General features: G+C 43.8%; 1 protein-coding gene across 1 annotated transcript in view; it reads left to right on the top strand.

Annotated features, from left to right (window-relative positions):
• The window catches only part of LOC139386491 (disabled homolog 1-like), a 40,426-nt gene that overhangs the window by 7,024 nt on the left and 7,962 nt on the right, over positions 1-25,440 (top strand). Inside the window, exons 2-7 of the mRNA XM_071132060.1 lie at positions 13,304-13,443; positions 15,691-15,789; positions 17,930-18,061; positions 20,686-20,805; positions 24,245-24,283; positions 25,233-25,298. Of these exons, the coding sequence (XP_070988161.1) occupies positions 13,304-13,443; positions 15,691-15,789; positions 17,930-18,061; positions 20,686-20,805; positions 24,245-24,283; positions 25,233-25,298 (596 nt within the window). The remainder of the gene's footprint in view (positions 1-13,303; positions 13,444-15,690; positions 15,790-17,929; positions 18,062-20,685; positions 20,806-24,244; positions 24,284-25,232; positions 25,299-25,440) is intronic.

Below are 25,440 nucleotides of genomic sequence, written 5' to 3'. Positions count from 1 at the left end.
GGTCCATACAGATATGGTTTGTCAAGATTGTTGTAGAAGAACTTGAACTGGCCTTCACAAAGCCCTGACCTCAACCCCATTGAACATCTTTGGGGTGAATTGAAACTCCGACTGTGAGCCAGGGCTAATCGCTCAACATCAGTGCCCGACCTCACTAATGCTCTTGTGGCTGAATGGAAACAAGTCCCCACAGCAATATTCCAACATCTAGTGGAAAGCCTTCCCAGAAGAGTGGAAGCTGTCATAGGTTCCAAGATGGCGTAGCAGTCGGACGTGTGTGTTTGTCTCTGTCTTATCCTGTGTCTTATCCCATGTAAATAGCCGGTCTTTTTCATATATATCTTAATCTCACTTTTCTATGAACTAAATATATTTTGCTGCAACCCACCTCACCCAATGTGGTAGGGATCTGCTATTTTTATTCCTTATAACTGGAACTTCCATCAGGAGCTAGCCAGCTAACTAGCTACTAGTCTTTGTTAGCCACGGCTAGCGGTCTTCACCTTTTTCTCGGTCACCAGCCAGCTTTAACTCGGATAATACCTGCCAGTCTGCACAGCGCGATGTCAACCCAGAGCATATTGGACTGCTTCTCTCATCATCGGATTCCTGCCGCTGCGGTTCATTACACCGGATCATCGCAGCTAGCTAGCTGCAAATGAGTGGCTACTGTTAGCTAACGCTTCTGTCCCGAAGGAAGCACCAGCTATCCTTGAGCTAGCCTCGAGCTAGGCCCATATACCAGCTAATTCTAGGGCTACAATACCTCCTTTGCCAATTGTCCTGGACCCTTTATTGTCGTCAAGGAGCCCCGCCGATCCATCACGACTGGACTGCCGACGTGATCGCCCAATGTGGTCTCAATAGGATGTCGCCGAAGAACCATCTACTAGCCCCGGCCCGCTAGCTTTTCGGAACGCTGTGTCCCCTGCTCGCCTAGAGAAGTAGTGACTAGCGAACGACACCCCGACTCTGCTCTTTTGACCCTATGATCACTCGGCTACACAGCTGATGCCCCCTGGACTGTTTTAATAACACGGTACCTCATTTTGTTTACCTGTCGGCACCAGCCTCGAACTCAGGCCCTGAATGTACCTAACTGACCCGCTCTGCACATTCCTCTCTCATCGTTACTCAATGCCTAGGTTTACCTTCACTGTACTCACATCCTACCATACCATTGTCTGTACATTATGCCCTTAATCTATTCTACCACACCCAGAAATCTGCTCCTTTTATTCTCTGTTCCCAATGCACTAGACGACCAGCTCTTATAGCCTTTAGCCGTACCCTCATCCTACTCCTCCTCTATTCCTCTGGTGATGTAGAGGTTAACCCAGGCCCTTTAGCCCCCAGTTATACTCCTATTTCCCAGGCGCTCTCATTTTTTGACTTCTGTAACCGTAAAAGCCTTGGTTTCATGCATGCTAACATCAGAAGCCTCCTCCCTAAGTTTCTTTTATTCACTGTTTTAGCACACTCCGCCAACCCTGATGTCCTAGCCATATCTGAATCCTGGCTTAGGATTTTCTACCAACATAGAACTACCAAAGGGGGCAGAGTTGCAATCTACTGCAGAGATAGTCTGCAGAGTTCTGTCATGCTACCCAGGTCTGTGCCCAAACAGTTCGAGCTTCTACTCCAGACCTGACTGCCCTTGACCAGCACAAAAACATCCTGTGACGCACTGCGTTAGCATCGAATAGCTCCTGCGATATGCAACTTTTCAGGGAAGTTAGGAACTAATATACGCAGGCAGCTAAGAAAGCAAAGGCTAGCTTTTTCAAACTGAAATGTGCATCCTGTAGCACAAACTTCAAAAAGTTCTGGGACAATGTAAAGCCCATGGAGAATAAGAGCACCTCCTCCCAGCTGCCCACTGCACTGAGGCTAGGAAACACTGTCACCACCGATAAATCTACGATAATAATAATAATAATTTTTCTATGGCTGGCCATGCTTTCCACCTGGCTACCCCTACCTCGGTCAACAGCTCTGCACCCCCCACAGCAACTTGCCCAAGCCTCCCCACCTCTCCTTCACCCAAATTCAGGTAGCTGATGTTCTGAAAGAGCTGCAAAATCTGGACCCCTACAAATCAGCTGGGCTAGACAATCTGGACCCTCTCTAAAAATTATCTGCCGCAATTGTTGCGACCCCTTTTACTAGCCTGTTCAACCTCTCTTTCGTATCGTCTGAGATCCCTAAAGAGGAATGCTGCCGCGGTCATCCCCCTTTTCAAAGGGGGAGACACTCTAGACCCAAACTGTTACAGACCTATATCTATCCTGCCCTGCTTTTCTAAAGTCTTCGAAAGCCAAGTTAACAAACAGATCACCAACCATTTCGAATCCCACCGTATCTTCTCCGCAATGCAATCTGGTTTCTAAGCTGGTCATGGGTGCACCTCAGCCATGCTCAAGGTCCTAAACAATATCATAACCGCCATCAATAAAAGACAACACTGTGCAGCCGTCTTCATCGCCCTGGCCATGGCTTTTGACTCTGTCAATCACCGCATTCTTATCGGCAGACTCAACAGCCTTGGTTCTCAAATGACTGCCTCGCCTGGTTCACCAACTACTTCTCAGAGTTTAGTGTGTCAAATCGGAGGGCCTGTTGTCCGGATGGGGGTGACACAGGGTTCAGTTCTCGGGCCGACTCTTTTCTCTGTATACATCAATTATGTCGCTCTTGCTGCTGGTGAGTCTCTGATCCACCTCTACGCAGATGACACCATTCTGTATACTTCTGGCCCTTCTTTGGACATTGTGTTAACAAACCTCCAGACAAGCTTCAATGCCATACAACACTCCTTCCGTGGCCTCCAACTGCTCTTACAGTTTTTTCCAACTGCTTACACACAAAATCTTTTTATGTCACACGATTTTTGAAACCTCTCACTTAAAGTGCATAACTACACACCAAATATCCAAAACCATAAGCTATTTCTCAGCCTTTGACTCAGTTGTCAATTGCATAAAACACTTTTTTCAAAACACTACACACAATTCTCTACCTAAAACACAAAAATCTAACAGGAAGGGACTTGCTTTCCTTTTTCAAACACAACCAATCAAAATGCTACACTTATTCACCACACACACTCCTCACATGTGCAAACATGTGCAAACACTAATAGCTTAACTGATCACTAACCAATCACTGCTTTACTGTAGTATAGGCCTATAAATAGGTCATAGGTCAGATTACCTGTTTTGAACAATGGATGCCAACAATGGACAGAGAGCAAGAGGAGTAGGAGGGAGAGGAAGATGAAGAAGAGGACGAGGGCAAAGAAGAGAAGGAAGGAGAGCCATCTCTGATGAGATTAGGGCAACACTTGTTGATCATGTGATCAACCACGGTTTGACCATGAGAGAGGCTGGACAGAGTCCAGCACAACTTGAGTCGATTTACAGTGGCGTCCATAATTCTAACCTTCAGAAATGAGAACAGGTATGCAACTATATAATGACTATTTTAGCATTACAGTAATGTACTGTAAAATACGTATGACTGCATAGTATTGCATAAACATTTGTAACTCTAAGCCATCCATTTACTGCACGGCATTGAATGAATAAGGTTGGTTATCATGCTGTACTACATTTTTTTGTACATTGTTTACAGTTCCTATGCTGAACACATACTGTGTTTGAATTCTGTACAGAGTGAAAAGGCAAAGACATCATGGAGGACGAGGACGCTTGTTTACAGATGTACAAGAGACTGCAATTATAAATATGGTTTTGGCCAACAATGCAATTAGGATTCGAGAGATAAGAGAGCATATCTTGAAGAATGACACCATATTTAACAACATCAATGCTGTAAGCCTGTCGACCATACAACGCATCCTCCAACGGCACCGAGTGACGATGAAACAACTTTACAAGGTGCCATTTGAGAGAAACTCCTCTGACAGAGTCAAGAATATGCGACATGACTTTGTAGAGGTATGTTTGCAACACTACTCCCAGTACTTCAGACCATATTTACTCATCTGTATATCCTTTTGTCTGTTACAGAGAGTATTGGAGCTGGAAGCCCATGTAATTCACCATGAATTTATTTATGTGGATGAGGTTGGCTTCAACCTCACCAAAACCAGGCGCCGCGGAAGATATGTAATAGGACAGAGGGCATTTACCAATGTCCCTGGACAGCGTGGGGGTAATATAACTATGTGTGCTGCCATCACTCAAAACGGGGTCCTCCATCACAATGCCACACTGGGTCCGTACAACACCGGCCATATGCCCACTTTTCTGGATGCAATTTACACAATGCTTGTCCCTGATCCAGATCAGGAGCCTGCTAGATTTGTGGTTTTATGGGACAATGTTAGTTTTCACCGGGCTGTTCTGGTCCAAAACCGGTTTGCCACCCATCCACAATTTGTAGTTTTGTACCTACCCCCATATTCACCTTTTCTAAATCCCATAGAGGAATTCTTCTCAGCCTGGCACTGAACCCTATGCCCGCATGCCGCTTTTCCAGGCAATGGAGGACGCATGTGGGGACATAGAGGTTGCCTCTGTCCAAGGTTGGATACGCCATGCTAGGAGATACTTCCCTCCATGTGGGGACATAGAGGTTGCCTCTGTCCAAGGTTGGATACGCCACGCTAGGAGATACTTCCCTCCATGTTGGGACATAGAGGTTGTCTCTGTCCAAGGTTGGATACGCCATGCTAGGAGATACTTCCCTCCATGTTGGGACATAGAGGTTGTCTCTGTCCAAGGTTGCATACGCCACGCTAGGAGATACTTCCCTCCATGTGGGGACATAGAGGTTGTCTCTGTCCAAGGTTGGATACGCCACGCTAGGAGATACTTCCCTCCATGTTGGGACATAGAGGTTGTCTCTGTCCAAGGTTGGATACGCCACGCTAGGAGATACTTCCCTCCATGTGGGGACATAGAGGTTACCTCTGTCCAAGGTTGGATACGCCACGCTAGGAGATACTTCCCTCCATGTGGGGACATAGAGGTTACCTCTGTCCAAGGTTGGATACGCCACGCTAGGAGATACTTCCCTCCATGTTGGGACATAGAGGTTGTCTCTGTCCAAGGTTGGATACGCCACGCTAGGAGATACTTCCCTCCATGTTGGGACATAGAGGTTGTCTCTGTCCAAGGTTGGATACGCCACGCTAGGAGATACTTCCCTCCATGTGGGGACATAGAGGTTACCTCTGTCCAAGGTTGGATACGCCACGCTAGGAGATACTTCCCTCCATGTGGGGACATAGAGGTTACCTCTGTCCAAGGTTGGATACGCCACGCTAGGAGATACTTCCCTCCATGTGGGGACATAGAGGTTACCTCTGTCCAAGGTTGGATACGCCACGCTAGGAGATACTTCCCTCCATCTGGGGACATAGAGGTTACCTCTGTCCAAGGTTGGATACGCCACGCTAGGAGATACTTCCCTCCATGTTGGGACATAGAGGTTGTCTCTGTCCAAGGTTGGATACGCCACGCTAGGAGATACTTCCCTCGATGTTTGGCAAGAGAAAGCGTATCTTGTGATGTGGACGAAGTATTGTGGCCAGACCCAGGCCAGAGAAGAGATGAAGGGTAGCTTAGCACTGGTGACTGCCCCCCCTACCAATTCCTGGACTGTCCCCCCGGGACGCCACACACACAATTGTGTTCTTTACTGTATTCTAAAGAATATACTTTTGGTTTACATATGTTTATGGTTTTGTTGTATGCTACTGTATACAACAGTAATGTTTGGCCTAATAAATATTTTCTGTTTCCACATTGCATTGGTGTTTACAGTGTACTTGTTACCCCTCTCAGCAGATTACTTTCACTGTAGAACATTGTATTGAAATGTAGATATAAGCCTATGAAAGACCAAAGAGCTTTAGATTTAGAACAACAGTGGTTACATGGTATATCCAAAAATGTACTATTATGAAAGCAGTGTTTGCCATTTGACGCAAATGCTTCATTCTGACATGTGTTTATGGCATTTTGAATGCAGTGTTACATTTTGAAGGAGATGTGAGGCATTTTGCATTTTGTGTGTGCAGTTTTGGGAATTGTGTGTAGAGTTTTGAAAAAAAGGAGACAGTTTTGAAAACGTGTGTAAGCAGTTGGAAAAAACTGTAAATGCAAGTAAAACTAAATGCATGCTCTTCAACCGATTGCTGCCCGCACCCTTCCGCCCGTCTAGCATCACTACTCTGGTCGGTTCTGACTTAGAATATGTGAACAACTACAAATACCTAGGTGTCTGGTTAGACTGTAAACTCTCCTTCCAGACCCACATTAAGCATCTCCAATCCAAAATTAAATATTGAATCGGCTTCCTATTTCACAACAAAGCATCCTTCGCTCATACTGCCAAACATACCCTCATAAAACTGACTATCCTACAAATCCTTGACTTCGGCGATGCCATTTACGAAATAGCCTCCAGCACTCTACTCAGCAAATTGGATGTAGTCTATCACAGTGCCATCCGTTTTGTCACCAAAGCCCCATATACCACCCACCACTGCGACCTGTATGCTCTCGTTGCCTGGCCCTCGCTTCGTATTCGTTGCCAAACCCACTGGCTCCAGGTCATCTTTAAGTCTTTGCTAGGTAAAGCCCCGACTTAGCTCAGCTCACTGGTCACCATAGCAGCACCCACCCGTAGCATGCGCTCTAGCAGATATATTTCGCTGATCATTCCCAAAGCCTCCTTTGGCCGCCTTTCCTTCCAGTTCTCTGCTGCCAGTGACTGGAACGGATTTGCAGTCTGCTGGAGTCTATACAGCTGGAATCTATATCTCCCTCACTAACTTTAAGCATCAGCTGTCACAGGAGCTTACCGACCATTGCACCTGTACACAGCCCATCTGTAAATAGCCCACCCAACTACCTCATCCACATATTGTTATACATTTTTTGTTCCTTTGCACCCCAGTATCTCTACTTGCACGTTCATCTTCTGCACATCTATCACTCCAGTGTTAATGGTAAATTGTAATTATTTCACCACTATGGCCTATTTATTGCCTTACCTCCCTAATCTTACTACATTTGCACACATTGTATATAGATTTTTCTATTGTGTTATTGACTCTACGTTTGTTTATCCCATGTGCAACTCTGTGTTGTTTGTGTCGCCCTGCTTTGCTTTATCTTGGCCAGGTCGCAGTTGTAAATGAGAACTTGTTCTCAACTGGCCTACCTGGTTAAATAAAGGTGAAATAAAAACATTAAATACAAATACAAAAGAATAGCAGCAAAGGGGGGTCCAATGCCCATGATTTCTGGAATGAAATGTTCGACGAGCAGGTGTCCACATACTTTTGGTCATGTAGTGTATGTGTGTGTGTGTACAGTATATGTGAGTGTGTGTGTGCATGCGTGTGTGTGTGTGTTTTGTGTCGTTTGCGTGTGTGTGTTATGTGTTTGGGTTTTGTGTGAGTGTGAGTGTATTGTTTGTGCGTGTGTGTGTGAGTGTGTATATAGTGTGTGTGTGTTTTGTGTCGTTTGCGTGTGTGTGTTATGTGTTTGGGTTTTGTGTGAGAGTGTGAGTGTATTGTTTGTGCGTGTGTGTGTGTGTGTGTGTATATAGTGTGCATACAGTGCCTTCAGAAAGTTTTCACACCCCTGACTTATTACACATTTTGTTGTGTTTCAAAGTAGGATTAAAATAGATTTAATTGTCTTTTTTTTGTCAACGATCTACACAAAATACTGTAAATGTAAAAAACTTGAACATTTGTAAAATACCAGTATATCTTAATTAGATAATTATTCCACCCCCTGAGTCAATACATGCTAGAATACCCTTTGGCAGTGATTACAGCTGTGAATAATTCTGTGTAAGTCTCTAAGAGCTTTGCACATCTGGATTGCTAAATATTTGCACATTATAATTTCTTATTATTATTCAAGCTCTGTCTAGTTGGTTGTTGATCATTGTTTGACAGCCATTTTCAAGTCTTGACAGATTTTTGAAGCCGATTTAAGTCAAAGCTGTAACTATTCAACTCAGGAACATTCATTGTCGTATTGGTAAGCAATCTACTGTATATTTGGCCTTGTGTTTTATGTTGTTATCCTGCTGAAAGGTAAATTTGTAGGCTGTCACAGACTCCCAGTGTCTGTTGGAAAGCAGAATGAAAGAGGTTTTCCTTTAGGATTTTACCCGTGCTTAGCTCTATTCCGTTTATTTTTATCCAAAACTCACTAGTCCTTGCCGATGACAAGCACGCCAATAACATGATGCAGCCACCACCATGCTTGAAAATATCAAGAGTGGTACTCAGTATTTGCACCAACATAACGATTTGTATTTCAAATTAATTCATTCACCTTTAATTCACTTTTTTGCTGTTTTACTTCAGTGCCTTATTGCAAACAGGATGCATGTTGTGGAATATTTGTTATTTTGTACAGGCTTCTTTCTTCTCACTTTCATTTAGGTTAGTATTGTGGTGTAACTACAATGTTGATCCATCCTTAGTTTTCTCTTATCACAGCCATTAAACTCGGTAACTGTTTTAAAGTTACCATTGGCCTCATTGGAAAATTCTGGAGCGGTTTCCTTCATCTCCGGCAACTGAGTTATGAATGACACCTGTATCTTTGTAGTGACATTGTGGGGTGCTGTGTATGGTCTGGTGACACACAATCTAAATGTAATCCATTTAAAAATCAGGCTGTAACACAACAACATTTTAAATTCAAGGGGTGTGAATACTTTATGAAGGCACTCTATAGTCTTGTGAGTGTGCAAAGTGTCAGTGCAAGATAGGGTCAACGCAGATAGTCCGGGTAACTATTTAGCAGTCTTCTGGCTATTTATCAGTCTTGTGGCTTGGGGTAAAAGCTGTCTCGGAGCCTGCTGGTCCATTTTCCGGACTGTAGCAGAGTGAACAGTCTATAGTTTGGGTGGCTTAAGTCTTGGCAATTTTTCGGGACTTTCTCTGACATCGAGGTCCTGGGTGACAGGGAGCTCGGCCCCAATGATGTATTGGGCTTTCCCCACTACCCTCTGTAGAGCTTTGGGTCGAAGATGGTGTATTTTCCATACTAAGCGGTGATGCAGCAAGTCAAGCTGTTCTCGATGGTGCAGCTATAGAACTTTTTGAGGATCTGAGGGCCCATGTCAAATCTTATCAGCCTCCTGAGGGGGAAAAGGAGCTGTCATGCCCTCTTCACGACTGTGTTGGTGTGTGTGGACCATGTTAAGTCCTTAGTGATGTGGACACCAAGGAACTTGAAGCTCTCGACCTGCTCCACTAAACCCCTGTCGATGTGGATGGGGGCGTGCTCTCCCCTCTTTCTCCTCCTGTCCACAATCAACTCCTTGGTCTTACTGACGTTTGGGGGAGAGGTTGTTGTCCTGGCACCACACTGCCAAGTCTCTGACCTCCTACCTGTAGGCTGTCTAATCGCCGTTGGTGATCAGGGCTACCACCGTCGTGTCATCAGCAAACTTGATGATGGTGTTGAAGTCATGCATAGCCACGCAGTCGTGGGTGAACAGGGAGTACAGGGACTAAGTACCCACCCGTGAGGGGCCCGCATGTTGAGGTTCAGCGTCGCAGAGGTGTTGTTGCCTACAAGGCTCCACCCATGGTCCCATTAAGTGGTGGTGTTTATGAAGAGGCACTCCCCACCCCTTTGGACTTATCTGAGGCTGATGTTGTCCGATCGTGCCACTGAGTTCTATGTTCATAGATTGAGCCAGCCAAGTTTCTGAAATGCATATAATATTGCAGTTTTTGAATGATCTTATTCTCAAGTGACTGAACATTTTCCCATAAAACGGAGGGAAGTGCCGGTGGATTTTCTCTTCGTCACAGTCTCACCAGGATGCCAGCCCATTTATCGCATATACACCTGCAGCGGTTTGGTAGCCCATGAAACAAAGGAATAACGTCCGGTGTGAACAAAGGAACAGCTGTGTTGGAGTTGAAGTCAGATTAAAAATAGTCTGGGTAGCCATTTGATTAGATGTTCAGGAGTCTTATGGCTTGGGGGTAGAAGCTGTTTAGAAGCCTCTTGGACCTAGACTTGGTGTTCCGGTACCGCTTGCCATGCGGTAGAAGAGAGAACAGTCTATGCCTAGGGTAGCTGGAGTCTTTGACAATTTTAGGGCCTTCCTCTGACACCGTCTGGTATAGAGGTCCTGGATGGCAGGAGGCCCTGGCCGTGCAGTCATGAGTGAACAGGGAGTACAGGAGGGGACTGAGCACGCACCCCTGAGGGGCCCCCGTGTTGAGGATCAGCATGGCGGATGTGTTGTTACCTACCCTTATCACATAGGTGTTCCTTTTGTCCAGTTGGGAAAGGACAGTGTGGAGTGCAATAGAGATCGCATCATCTGTGGATCTGTTAGGGCGGTATGTATATTGGAGTGGGTCTAGGGTTTCAGGGATAATGGTGTTGATGTGAGCCATGACCAGCCTTTTCGAAGCACTTCATGGCTACAGACGTAAGTACTACCGGTCGGTAGACATTTAAGCTTTTTGTGCGTATTGAACATTTCTGTGATCTTTTATTTCAGCTCATGAAACATGGAACAAACACTTTACGTGTTTATATTTTGTTCAGTATACTTCTGTACAAAAAAAAAATATATATTTTTTTTCACTAAATAGCAAGTCAGAACTCTTAAGATGTCGGCCTTCTCCGTCAGTGCCATCTTTTGTACGCTCTACTACACTACTGCACCCACGCTCTAGTACAAAAAGTGGGTCCTAGCAGTGGCTGCTATACTTTGATTTATCTCTAGCCTAGCAAGCTACTTTGCACATTTCAACTCTCTGAGACTTCAAAAACACTGACTAGGGAGCAGTGATTCCTCCAGGGGACAAGAGTGTGTGTCATATCTCTCTTCTTTCCCGAAAGCTAGAAATATCATTTAAACAACATCCTCATCCCCTGCAGCGGTTGGTTCCCAAATCCAGCAACAGTGTAGTGCACTCACCGTGATGTGAACCCTGGGCATATACTGCAGGGATTATCGTGTTGTATCTAGACTCTGCAGCGGTTGGTTCCCAAATCCAGCAACAGTGTAGTGCACACTCACCGTGATGTGAACCCTGGGCATATACTGCAGGGATTATCGTGTTGTATCTAGACTCTGCAGCGGTTGGTTCCCAAATCCAGCAACAGTGTAGTGCACACTCACCGTGATGTGAACCCTGGGCATATACTGCAGGGATTATCGTGTTGGATCTAGACTCTGTTTCTAGATGCTATAGCAACACTTGCATTTCCTATGCAGGGAGAGCTGTTTGGGGTTTTTGTGGCTCTTTGCATAAATCCACAAAATCTCTCCTCAAGTGTGATTACACAGTTGGCATACAGTACAAGGTAAAGCACCAATTTAATTAGGGGACTCAGAGGATGGAAGCACGGGACGAGACAGTACTATAGTAGTACAATATATTTTGTTAAGACTTGATGAAAGATGATATACAGAGCCTTCAGAAAGTATTCATACACCTTGACTTATTCCACATTTTGTTGTGTTACAGCCTGGATAACATTTGTTTTCTCACCCATCCCCACACAATACCCCATAATGACAAAGTGAAAGAAAGTGAAAGAAAGTCTAATTAAATTCAGAAATATCTGGCACCAAACCTGGCACCATCCCTATGTTGAAGCATGGTGGTGGCAGGATCATGCTATGGGGATGTTTTCAGAAAATTAACAGACTTCTGCACTCACATGGTTTTCGTGACGTTGTCAGCTAATATGAGCCTCATTATCTAGGCTTCTCCTCTAGCAAAGAAACAAGCATGAATTAACTTACTGTACTTGGATAGTTTAATGACTTTAGCATCTTCAAGCCCTCTCCCCCCTTTAGAGAATTGAGCCCTCTTGAATTAGTGAGCAAGTGTGCATAGCCAAAGCGACGACAGGCTCTCCACGTTTCAACTGAGCCATCTTCATTCGCAGGGCAACTTAATTTTGTTTTTTTCCCTTCCAATTTCTATTTCATTTTCCTGGGGAATAGAAACACTGACAAGACATTTCACTGAAATATTTAGCGATGCGTGAAACTCAAATGACATTTCTGTAAGATGTAGTATGTGGATGGCATCTGTTTTCAGCGGTGGAATAAGCTCATTTGGTGTAATATGGTCTTAGTTTGTGGCTTGACGGTTTTTGTTAGGGATATTAAAGGCTGTCCTGCTCCTCTTCCGCAGAGCTTAGCCATGCAGCCGGTTTAAAATGCCCTGCAAACTGATGTGATGAAGGGTGTATATAGTCTCTTGGCCTAGAATAGTGAGGCAGAGCGGGGCCTGAAATAGTCTCGGCTAAACTCTCCAAGGTGCCGTCGACCTTGATTTGAAATACCACTATGTGTGTGTGTAAGCAGCAGCAGACAGTCACTTAATACTGATAAACCACCTCCAGGTTATGTAGAGACAGGTTACTCACAGACACAGACAAGTGGAGGGGTTGGGCCAACATGATCAAAACCCGGCGGACAGCGGAGGAAGACAAAATGAGAAAAATGTCAGTGTCAAGGCAATGGTTAGGTGTCTGGGGGACTGGGGGAGGACGATGACAGACAGAGAGAGAGGCAAGACATACCAAAAAAGCCTTCCCTCCCTCCCTCCCTCCCTCCCTCCCTCCTTCCCATCTTCTCATCCGTCCATCAACCATGGGGGGCTTATGGGATTGTGGGCGTGCGTTGGACCGAGATGATTCCTCTCAATAGCAGCCTTTCATGCTGTTTGTCAACAGCCAACAGTGCCCATGGGAACAGAGGTGTGCAGTGCTCAGAAATCAAGGAGGATCAAGGCACTCTTCATGATATTAAAATACCTTTATTGCAGTGGCGTGTTGTTCAATAGAACAGATTCTAAAAAGCCGCTGACGTGTTTTGGCGTCATAGCCTTTATCAGGGAGACAATGATGAATATTATCACTCATAAATATGTATTTTCCCACATACTGTACCCCTCCCTACACACACACATGCATGCAGACACGCACACACACACACCTCTTAAACCTACCTCTCTCTCTCTCTCTCTCTCTCTCTCTCTCTCTCTCTCTCTCTCTCTCTCTCTCTCTCTCTCTCTCTCTCTCTCTCTCTCTCTCTCTCTCTCTCTCTCTCTCTCTCTCTCTCTCTCTCTCTCTCTCTCTCTCTCTCTCTCTCTCTCTCTCTCTCTCTCTCTCTCTCTCTCTCTCTCTCTCTCTCTCTCTCTCTCGCTCTCTCTCTTTCTCTCTCTCTCTCTCTCTCTCTCTCTCTCTCTCTCTCTCTCTCTCTCTCTCTCTCTCTCTCTCTCTCTCTCTCTCGCTCTCTCTCTCTGCAGGTCAGGACCGCACTGAGACGGGGCTGATTAAGCGTTTCCGTGGTGATGGTGTGCGCTACAAGGCCAAGCTGATCGGGACTGATGAGGTGACAGCGGCACGCGGGGACAAGCTGTGCCAGGACTCCATGATGAAGCTCAAGGTATGTCTGTGTGTGTCTGAGGAGAGGGGGGTGGTATTCAGGTGTAGAAGAAGAAGTGAATTCAGCCATCTCTATTGATGCGTCTTTGCAGGAGCCAGATGTAGTTACAAATCCATCTACAGAAGAAAGAATATGGATGGTTTTATTATGTCTCTTCAACCATGCTGGAGACATAGTAGCATTACCGTACAGCCAGCAGGCAAAGCCATTTCCTGCTCTGATCTTCTCATATCAGATGTAGTTGCTCCACATGTCCAATAACACAACAGCAGGAGTTTTGTAGATCCATGCTGTGACATTTGAACAGTGACCTGCCTATGACTCCCATATCCAGCAGTCACTGCCAGTTACAGTCAATGTTCTCAGGTCAATACAGGCATTATATTATATAGACAGGCAGAAGAGGGGGACAGAGGGATGGAATAGAGGAGGGGGATAGAGGGATGGAATAGAAGAGGGGGATAGAGGGATGGAATAGAGGAGGGCGATGGAGGGATGAAATAGAAGAGGGGGATAGAGGGATGGAATAGAAGAGGGAGACAGAGGGATGGAGTAGAGGAGGGGGATAGAGGGATGGAATAGAAGAGGGGGATAGAGGGATGGAATAGAAGAGAGGGATAGAGGGATGGAATAGAAGAGGGAGATGGAGGGATGAAATATAGGAGGGCGATGGAGGGATGAAATATAGGAGGGCGATGGAGGGATGAAATATAGGAGGGCGATGGAGGGATGAAATAGAGGAGGGCGATGGAGGGATGGAATAGAAGAGGGAGATGGAGGGATGGAATAGAAGAGGGAGATGGAGGGATGGAATAGAAGAGGGGGATAGAGGGATGGAATAGAAGAGGGAGATGGAGGGATGGAATAGAAGAGGGGGATAGAGGGATGGAATAGAAGAGGGAGATGGAGGGATGGAATAGAAGAGGGAGATGGAGGGATGGAATAGAAGAGGGGGATAGAGGGATGGAATAGAAGAGGGAGATGGAGGGATGGAATAGAAGAGGGGGATAGAGGGATGGAATAGAAGATGGAGATAGAGGGATGGAATAGAAGAGGGGGATGGAGGGATGAAATAGAGGAGGGTGATGGAGGGATGGAATATAGGAGGGTAAACAAGGGATGGAATAGAGGAGGGGGATGGAGGGATGAAATGGAGGAGGGGGATGGAGGGATGAAATATAGGAGGGTAATGGAGGGATGGAATAGAGGAGGGGGATGGAGGGATGAAATGGAGGAGGGGGATGGAGGGATGAAATATAGGAGCTGGATGGAGGGATGAAATAGAGGAGGGGGTGGAGGTATAGAATAGAGGAGGGCGATGGAGGGATGGAATAGAGGAGGGGAAGGGGTCTCTATTGAGCTGCCTCTATAAGCTTGAGGACTTAATCCACCAAATGGAGAAGTCGATTGTGGATTGACGACATTCTTAGACACCTCTCTCTCCTCTATTCAGCCGATCGCTCTTTGTTTCCCACTCTGGAGAACAAACAGAGGGTTGATGGTTTCCAAGTTTATGTATTAATTGATGAAGCTCAGATCTGGAGAGGGGGATATAGTGTACTGGTTGTGTATGGGGTCGCTCGCTCAACCCTCCTCAACGTGACTGGGGTTCCAGGGTTGTCAGACGTGTTCAGCATTCACGATGACGTTCTGTCTTCTTTTCTCTTTTCTCACAGCTTATTTACATGAAAGACATGTCAGGCTTGCGTTAGAGAGGGAGGGTCGTGCCTCCATTTGAGTCTGAGAAACATGCTGGAAATGTTAATTGTTTTTGTTGAAAGAAAAAGGAGCTGAGATCCATGGGAAAATCTACTTTAAAGGCTCCATGGTTCTTCAGGCAGCAAGACGTGACAGAAGTGTCCCGGCGAGGTGAAGGTTAGGCTACGGTCGGTCAGCAGAATACATTCAGTCAGAGAAACTTCAAGTTGCTACATGGAAGTTTGGCAGCTTGTGTCACAAGGTGCAGGCAGCAGAACCCTACTTAATAAATCAGCCTCTTAAAAGCTCAACAATAAAATACTCAGTGGTGAAAAAGAGAAACTGTGTTGAGAGAATGAAAGTTCAAAAAGAGCAACATTGAAGAGCCTTCTGTCGTATTGCACCTCATATAACAGCTGTCACCCTCTTCCTCCCCTCTCCTCCTCCTCCCTCGTCATACTTACCTGAGATGTGAGTCGATGGCACGCTGCTGTCTTTCACGCTGAGAGTATTTCCCTTCATCTCCCTGTGTCTCTTCCTCTCCTCCAGGGAATGGCTTCGTCAGCGCGCTCCAAAGGAGAGCACAAGCAGAGAGTCTTCCTCACCATCTCCTTCGGGGGGATCAAGATTTACGACGAGAGATCAGGGGTGAGTGAGTGATGAGGCTCCACAGTGCAGCTGCGCAGACAGGTCTAGCCCCAGCTGCTGTGAACCTTATAGGACATCCAGAGGGCAGAGGCTAATACAAGTTTAATCACAGTCATGTAGAAGAAAGGCAGCCATCTTGTGTGCCTACCTGGCATATGGTGCAGTTGACATGACAGGGAATACAACAGAAGCAGTCTAGGCGTGCTGTATGGTGGCTAATGTCTGATGATAAAGACCTGTCTACTGTAATGACAGTGTGTATATGAGGGATGTGACGTTGTCCCCTTCCCCCTCCTCCCCTCCATGCTATGAGACAATCTGCCTCCCCCCTCCATTTCATTCCCTCCCACCCTCCTCCCTCAGGGCCCAGAGGCCTGCTGTTCCATTGCAGGATGATAGAGGGGTTCCTCCTCCCCCCAACCCCCCCCAACCCACCATCCTGAGGCTGCTCATCACCGCTATCCGCTAGGTTAATTAGCCCACAGTTCCAACTCTAATCATCATCACTGCTAACTGCTAGTCTAACTGCCCCATAGCTCCACCTCAACTGTCATTAAAGGGGGAAAAATATCGTCAATTACTCTATACAATAAATGTTACTGTATAGACCCGCTCGTCATCGTTTGATATTTGATGATTTTGGTTGGATAGTGGTGCCACCTGTCAATTGCTGCCAGCCCTGTCATTTATCAACAACAGCTATATAATAACCCTCATTGCCCCATTGTGTGTGTGTGTGTGTGTGTGTGTGTGTGTGTGTGTGTGTGTGTGTGTGTGTGTGTGTGTGTGTGTGTGTGTGTGTGTGTGTGTGTGTGTGTGTGTGTATGTGTATGTCCTATCCCTAACCCTCATCACCGCTGGCGTCTCTGTCATTTTGTTTGTGAATCATTGTTCCCCCAATGCTCTTTCATTTTATAAACGGATTACCCCAACACCACTTCATTTCCCCAACAATCATTATGGTAAAATATGGGGCTTATTCAGCAGGCTGCAGCGTTGCAGAACATTCACGTAGAAATGTGTAATGTAGCAATGTACTGTCATCTAGACTATAGAACAGTGTCGGCTCTAGTACGATTAAATTCTCTGTTATCATTACACTCCACTGAAGAAGCCCTAGGTCATTTCTTAGTAGCTCCTCCCTATTGCTCGAAGCTTATCAATGCTATTAGTGGAGCAGCAGGTGGGAGTAGATGAGTGACAGCCTAACTACTGTGTGTGTGTGTATCCATGCACATTCCTGAATACACACTACCGGTCAAAAGTTTTAGAACACCTATTCATTCAATGGTTTTTCTTTATTTTTACTATTTTCTACAAATGGACAAATTTCCACCAGTCTAATGTCCATTGCTCGTGTTTCTTGGCCCAAGCAAGTCTCTTCTTCTTATTGGTGTCCTTTAGTAGTGGTTTCTTTGCAGTGTTAGTTGTACTTGTAACCTGGGTGTTCAGCGCTGCCCTGCGGGTGTACCATTCTCTGTTGACAATGCATATTTTGGCATATTGCACAATACACAACAACAACTTCCCCCCAGGCTAGAAAGATCTTCAAAATAAGTTACAATGGGTTGTGTGTGTGGAGTCTGATCTGCACACACACACACACACACATCCTGATCTGCTGTTATCCATGCAGTAAATGTGCTGTGTCTGCTATTCCAACTGTGAGAGTTGGAAATGAGGAAAGAAAGGGAACAATGGTAAATGTGTCAGTCATCCCTGTCAACAGTAAGACAAAGAGAGAATATTCATTTCCATCTGCCTTCCTTTCTTCCCTGCTGCGGTGTATCTGGAGCACCGCGTTGCCATAGTATTAGAATTAGCAAAGAGCTGTAGCCTACTTACCCTGAACTCCCAGTTCACTCCCTCATTTTGGAACAAAGAATTCTTTCAAGAATGGATGAAATTCATAGAAATGCATTGAGTAGAGCCAAGAGTTCTCTTAGGCAGGTCACATGGGTCTAACTAAACTATAAAATCAGGACCTTGGCCCTACAGTATCCAACATGTGTCTCCAAACCCCCTCCATTTAGTTTTGGTTCATTTCCTGCTTCGGATCTGCCACTTCCTTCTGTTTCAAAGATCTCCTACGTTATTTCGTACTCAAAATGTATGTAATTTCCTCCATGTGTGTTTTCAGGTTCTGCTGCATCACCACTCAGTGCATGAGATTTCCTATATCGCCAAGGATACCCGGGACCACCGGGCCTTTGGCTACGTCTGTGGGAAGGAGGGACACCACAGGTTTGTGGCCATCAAGTCTGGCCAGTCGGTGAGTACAGGACCTGAGTTCCTTACCTACTGTCACGTTCGTAATAAGGACAGGACCAAGGCGCAGCGTGTGTTGAATTCCACATCTTTTAATAAAGCGAAACTTACAAACAAAACAATAAACCAACAACAAAATGTAACATAAGTGGTGCAACTAGAACAAACACAAAACAATATCCCACAAACACAAAACAATATCCCACAAACACAAAACAATATCCCACAAACACAGGTGGGAAAAATGGATACCTTTTAATATGATCCTCAATTAGAGTCAACCATTACCAGATGCCTCTAATTGGGAACCATACAAAACACCAACATAGAAATATAGAAGTAGAACACCCCCTAGTCACGCCCTGACCTACTACACCATAGAGAACAAAGGGCTCTCTATGGTCAGGGCGTGACAGTACTCCCCCCCCCCCCCCCCCCCCCCCCAAAAGGTGCGGACTCCGGCCTCAAAACCTGAAACCAAATGGGGAGGGTAGGGGGGGTTGACTAGTGTCGGCCATGGAGCTGGGCTGGACGCCGTGCCTGGATTGGGCACAGGCGCAGAGGAAGGCTCCCGCCATGGAGCGGGACTAGACGGCGTGCCTGGACTGGCCACCGGCACAGAAGAAGGCTCCGGCCATGGAGCGGGACTGGAAGCTCCGGGCCGATGACCGTCGCCGGAGGTTCCGGACCGTTGACCTTCGCCGGAGATTCCGGACCGTTGACCATCGCCGGAGGTTCCGGACCGTGGACCGTTGCCGGAAGCTCTGGACTGTGAATGCGCACTGGAGGCCTAGGGCTGGAGCCGGTACAGGTGGCACCGGACTGTTGACACGCACTTCAGGGCGAGTGCGGGGACCTGGCACAGGACATACCAGACTGGGGAGGCGCACTGGAGGCCAGATGCGTGAAAGACTGGTGTCACGCTCTTCAGCACGCCTGCGCTGCAGCATTCTCAGCGCTACCACCTCTCTCCAGTATCTTTCATCGAGCTCCTCCACCGACTCCCAAACAGGCTCTGGCACTCTCCGCTGCTCGACCGCCAGCTCCATGTGCCCCCCCCCCAAAAAAACTTGGTTTCTGTGCCTGCGGTCCCCAGCGTCGTCACTGTCCTTCCATCTTCCTTGGTGTCTCCTTCCAAGGAAGGAAGGGTCTCACATCCTCCCATGATTTCTTCCCAGGTCCAAAACTCCTTTACCTCCGTCACACGCTGCTTGGTCCTTGCTGCTTGGTGGGATATTCTGTCACGTTCGTAATAAGGACGGGACCAAGGCGTGTGTTGAGTTCCACATCTTTTAATAAAGCGAAACAACCAAACAAAACAATAAACCAGCAACGAAATGTAACATAAGTGGTGCAACTAGCACAAACACAAAACAATATCCCACAAACACAGGTGGGAAAAATGGCCACCTTTTAATATGATCCTCAATTAGAGGCAACCATTACCAGCTGCCTCTAATTGGGAACCATTCAAAACACAAACATAGAAATATGACCTACTACACCATAGAGAACCAACCTACCCTTGTTGTAGTGACTCAACTCAAGTACCAGGAATGAGGTGTACAGTGGTATTAGTTAGGAATAACATTACAGCCCAAGTCAACACATTTAGAATACAATACTAACAGGGACTGACCATAGAACAATTCTGGCAAATGCCAAAAAGAGTTGACCTGCCAGTCCATCTGCAAATCTGTGGGTCAAAACCACCAGAAATATGCAATAAATATGCAATAAAACTGAATGTTATCAAAAACAAAACAGCTGATTATAAAACTTTTAAAAACACTTACAAACAATTAAATATGTACGTATTTACAGGAGCTCTCTGCTTAGGCTGCTAATAACGTGCCGTGTGACCAGGTAACAAATGTGATCTTTGCTCTCTCCTGTGTTGTGTAATAAAGGAAAAGCCAGCCAATGGTCCCAAATGATAAAATGTATACAGTATATAAATAGATAACACATTAGATTTGCAGGGCTCAGTGCTCTTGATGGCTGTAGATAGTGTAACGATTGTCGTTGGTGGAAGAAGGTGAGGACCAAGGTGCAGCGTGCCCTGATTGAGAACCAGACCTGGCCAAAAACAAAGAAATACAAAAACATAGAAAAAATAATGTAGAATGCCCACCCTAGTCACACCCTGGCCTAACCAAAAATAGAGAATAAAAAGCCTCTCTATGGCCAGGGCGTGACAGATAGCTGCAGATAACAACAACTCCGTATTGGCAGGGCACTAAGTCAATATCCGACCTTAACCAACTAAGACGGATAGTCAATTAGACTGCATGAATAAATTATTCTTATGTCACATGTCAGTTGGGAACCAGTTCATAATAACAATAAGGCTTTGTGGTATAAGTTTGTGGTATTTTCTGCCTCACGTAGTTCTCTCTCTCTCTCTCTCTCTCTCTCTCTCTCTCTCTCTCTCTCTCTCTCTCTCTCTCTCTCTCTCTCTCTCTCTCTCTCTCTCTCTCTCTCTCTCTCTCTCTCTCTCTCTCTCTCTCTCTCTCTCTCTCTCTCTCTCTCTCTCTCTCTCTCTCTCTCTCTACCCCTCCCTTCTCACCCCCCTCTCTCTCTCCCTCCCCTACTCTCTCTCTCTCTTTCTCTCTCTCTCCCTCCCAGGCAGAGCCACTGATCATTGACCTGCGTGACCTCTTCACGCTCATCTACGACATCAAGCAGCGAGAGGAGATGGAGAAGAAGTCCCAGAAGGACAAGCAGTGTGAGCAGGCCGTCTACCAGGTAAACAACAACAACACAACTGTTACCATAGCAGTTATGCATCACAATAACACGCCGATTTGAGTGTACCCATGAGTGTAGTCTACCAGGGAAATTGCTGTGGACAATACTGTCCAGGCTTTGTCTGTTCTAGTGATTCTAATTATGTGACCAGAGAACACTTCCTGTTCTTTCACTGTTCAATAGAGCCCTCTTCAACCTTCAACCACTCCACTGTGAGATTCCACTGCATACACTATAAATGAGGATTATTCATAGAAACAACTGAATGTGAATGCTTTCAGCTTTGGCTGTATATGCAGACTGCAATACAAATGATTTTAGTTTACTTGCTATACTATAAATATATGTGTTATACTGAAACAGGACTCCATGTAGCAGAAGAGCCCCGTCAATGTAAAAGGCTTAATGTAATGAATACCTGTGTCTACAATGGAAGGAATTATTATGTAGGAAATATTACTGAACTGTACAGTAACTTAGACAAAAGTGTATATTCCCCCTGAGCCTAGCAATTGATTGTTGTCCTATCTAATGGACATTCGTATTTGCTCTGTATTTCTAAAGACATACATGCCACTGTGTGAGGTCCTGGTCCTGTCACTTTGAGAGGACATCCTGTGCTTTTCTATGACATCATATGTGTGGTGGTGTCACCTTGATATTTCTTTCTGGTTCTTCAAAATGAAAAATTACACAATTAGTTTGATATTGAGATTGTTTCTAATAGGTAAATATCTCAGGAATAGTTTTCAAAGCAGTGTAATATATTTATTTTATGTCAAATAAGAGCTAAATAAGAGCTTGTTAATAAAGGTTCTCTGCAGTTGACATCAGGATGCGCTAACTATGTTTTTTACCTACTGTCCCCATTTACGGTAATGTTAAACGTATCATATTACTATCAACCATTTACTGTAATGTTAAATGATGTATCACATTACTAATAACCATGTACTGTAATGTTAAATGATGTATCACATTACTATCAACCATTTACTGTAATGTTAAATGTATCATATTACTATCAACCATTTACTGTAATGTTAAATGATGTATCAAATTACTATCAACCATTTACTGTAATGTTAAATGATGTATCAAATTACTATCAACCATTTACTGTAATGTTAAATTATGTATCACATTACTATCAACCATTTACTGTAATGTTAAATGTATCATATTACTATCAACCATATACTTTAATGTTAAATGATGTATCACATTACTATCAACCATTTACTGTAATGTTAAATTATGTATCACATTACTATCAACCATTTACTGTAATGTTAAATGATTTATCACATTACTATCAACCATTTACTGTAATGTTAAATGATGTATCACATTACTATCAACCATTTACTGGAATGTTAAATGTATCATATTACTATCAACCATTTACTGTAATGTTAAATGATGTATCACATTACTATCAACCATTTACTGGAATGTTAAATTATGTATCACATTACTATCAACCATTTACTGTAATGTTAAATTATGTATCACATTACTATCAACCATTTACTGTAATGTTAAATGATGTATCAAATTACTATCAACCATTTACTGTAATGTTAAATTATGTATCACATTACTATCAACCATTTACTGTAATGTTAAATGTATCATATTACTATCAACCATTTACTGTAATGTTAAATGATGTATCACATTACTATCAACCATTTACTGGAATGTTAAATTATGTATCACATTACTATCAACCATTTACTGTAATGTTAAATTATGTATCACATTACTATCAACCATTTACTGTAATGTTAAATGATGTATCAAATTACTATCAACCATTTACTGTAATGTTAAATTATGTATCACATTACTATCAACCATTTACTGTAATGTTAAATGTATCATATTACTATCAACCATTTACTGTAATGTTAAATGTATCATATTACTATCAACCATTTACTGTAATGTTAAATGTATCACAATACTAATAAGCATTTACAGTAATGTTAAATGTGTCATATTACTATCAAACATTTACTGTAATGTTAAATGTATCACAATACTAATAACCATGTACTGGAATGTTAAATGTATCACAATACTAATAAGCATTTACTGTAATGTTAAATGTATCATATTATTATCAACCATTTACTGTAATGTTAAATGATGTATCACATTACTATCAACCATTTACTGTAATGTTAAATGATGTATCACATTACTATCAACCATTTACTGTAATGTTAAATGATTTATCACATTACTATCAACCATTTACTGTAATGTTAAATGTATCATATTACTATCAACCATTTACTGTAATGTTAAAAATATCATAATGCTATGAACCATTTAATGTAATGTTAAATGTATCATATTACTATCAACCATTTACTGTAATGTTAAATGATTTATCACATTACTATCAACAATTTACTGTAATGTTAAATGTATCATATTACTATCAACCATTTACTGTAATGTTAAATGTATCATATTACTATCAACCGAATCCTAATTGACACATACACATTTTTTTCTGGGTCTCAGGAGGATAAAATAGATGAAGCGTCTCTCACTTCTGAGTTCCTAATAGGATAGGCCTCTTTTCCCCCAAGCCAATGGCTGATGTCCTTGCATGCTCTTGGTCTGTTGTTCTTGCTCTGTTCTTCTCTCTGTTCTTCTCTCTGTTAATTCTCACTGTTATCCTCTCTGTTATCCTCTTTGTTCTTCTCTCTGTTCTTCTCTCTGTTATCCTCTCTGTTCTTCTCTCTGTTCTTCTTTCTGTTCTTCTCTCTGTTATCCTCTCTGTTATTCTCTCTGTTATTTGTTCTTTGTTATTCTCTCTGTTATCCTCTCTGTTATTCTCTCTGTTATTTGTTATCTTTGTTATTCTCTCTGTTATCCTCTCTGTTATCCTCTCTGTTATCCTCTCTGTTATCCTCTCTGTTATTCTCTCTGTTATCTTCTCTGTTATTCTCTCTGTTATCTTCTCTGTTATCCTCTCTGTTATTCTCTCTGTTATCCTCTCTGTTATTCTCTCTGTTCTTCTCTCTGTTATCCTCTCTGTTATTCTCTCTGTTCTTCTCTCTCTTATCCTCTCTGTTCTTCTCTCTCTTATCCTCTTGTTATTATCTCTGTTATATCTGTTATTCTCTCTGTTATTACATTTCTTGTTCTATCTGTTATTCTCTCTGTTATTCTACTTCTTGTTCTATCTGTTATTCTCTCTGTTATTCCACTTCTTGTTCTATCTGTTATTCTCTGTTATTCCATTTCTTGTTCTATCTATTATTTTCTCTGTTATCCTCTCTGTTATTCCATTTCTTGTTCTATCTGTTATTCTCTCTGTTATTCTATTTGCCTCTGTATGTTCTTGCCCTGTTCTTCTCTTTATCCATCTTCTACTTGTTATGTAAAATGTTCCTTCTCTTCAACCATCACACAGACCATTCTGGAGGACGAGGTGGATGATCCAGTTTACCAGGTAGGTCGCCACACAACACCTACACAGCAGAACTAGTGATGGAACCCCATGTAACGTTTACACTCTAGCTTCTACAGACACAATTGTTTTCACGTGATTAATTCTATAGAATTAAAAAACACTTAACCCTTAATGTAAATATCTGCCGCTGATCTGCTTTAATTAATGATTCATGATACCCAAACCATCTCAGTAATACGTAGTAGACCAACCATCATAGTAGACGGTTTTGTTCAACCATTTGACTCTCCCATTGCCAGTGCAGTGTTGTAAAACCATATTTTCAGTTGATCTGTGTATATGTACTGATTTTCTTCTAAAGACCTATCTGACTGGTTGTTCTCCCCTCTTGCTTTTGGCTGAAACTGGAACATGATACTCTACTCTGTTGCTCACACTGAATACAGACAACACTAACCCTTACTCTGAATGCTTATGTTCAGTGGTTATGCCCCACCCCCTTCAAAACCTTTCTAATGTTTGCCCCTTTCGGTTTTACTACAACTGTATGCCTGAAAAAAACATTTCATTTGCAATTCTGTAGTAGCATTGGCTGTTTTGTTTTGAATACAAGAGTCCAATGACCATTGGGCAGAATCCTGACTTGAGATCTGGGCGTGTAACCAATTCAGACTTTAGTGTAAATCAACTAAGTTACAAGCGCGGATCTCAAATCAGTATTAGGCCCTCTGTGTCTAGGTGGTAGTGGAGGTGGAGATCAGAACACTTAGACCTCTACAGTACCTGTTACCACTGCCTGACCAATTACTGTACTCTCTCCTCTCCTCTTATCTTCTCTCTTTCTTTCTTTCCCTGTTTTTCTCTCAATTTATTTTCTCTCTCTCTGTCCCTCAATCTTTCTCTCAATCTCTTTCTTTCTCTCTCTCTCTCCCCCCATGTATCCCGTCATCCTCTATCCCTATTGGCCCCCCCACTTCCTTTGTTGTAGTACATTGTGTTTGAGGCTGGACATGAGCCCCTCCGTGGCCACCAATCAGAGGAGAGCGTTTACCAGGTACAATACCAAGCCCCGCCCCTTACCTTTTGTAGAGTAGTCAACCCAGAGCTTTGTGTTACAATAGAATATGTATGTTTGTTAGAGAGCAGAGCAGAGCAGTACACTCTGGATATTATTATTTTTAAATAGTATACCCACA

This window comes from Oncorhynchus clarkii, chromosome 28, assembly GCF_045791955.1.
Source record: "Oncorhynchus clarkii lewisi isolate Uvic-CL-2024 chromosome 28, UVic_Ocla_1.0, whole genome shotgun sequence".
In the NCBI taxonomy this organism is placed as follows: domain Eukaryota; kingdom Metazoa; phylum Chordata; class Actinopteri; order Salmoniformes; family Salmonidae; genus Oncorhynchus; species Oncorhynchus clarkii.
This window is presented reverse-complemented; position numbering and strand designations above follow the sequence as displayed.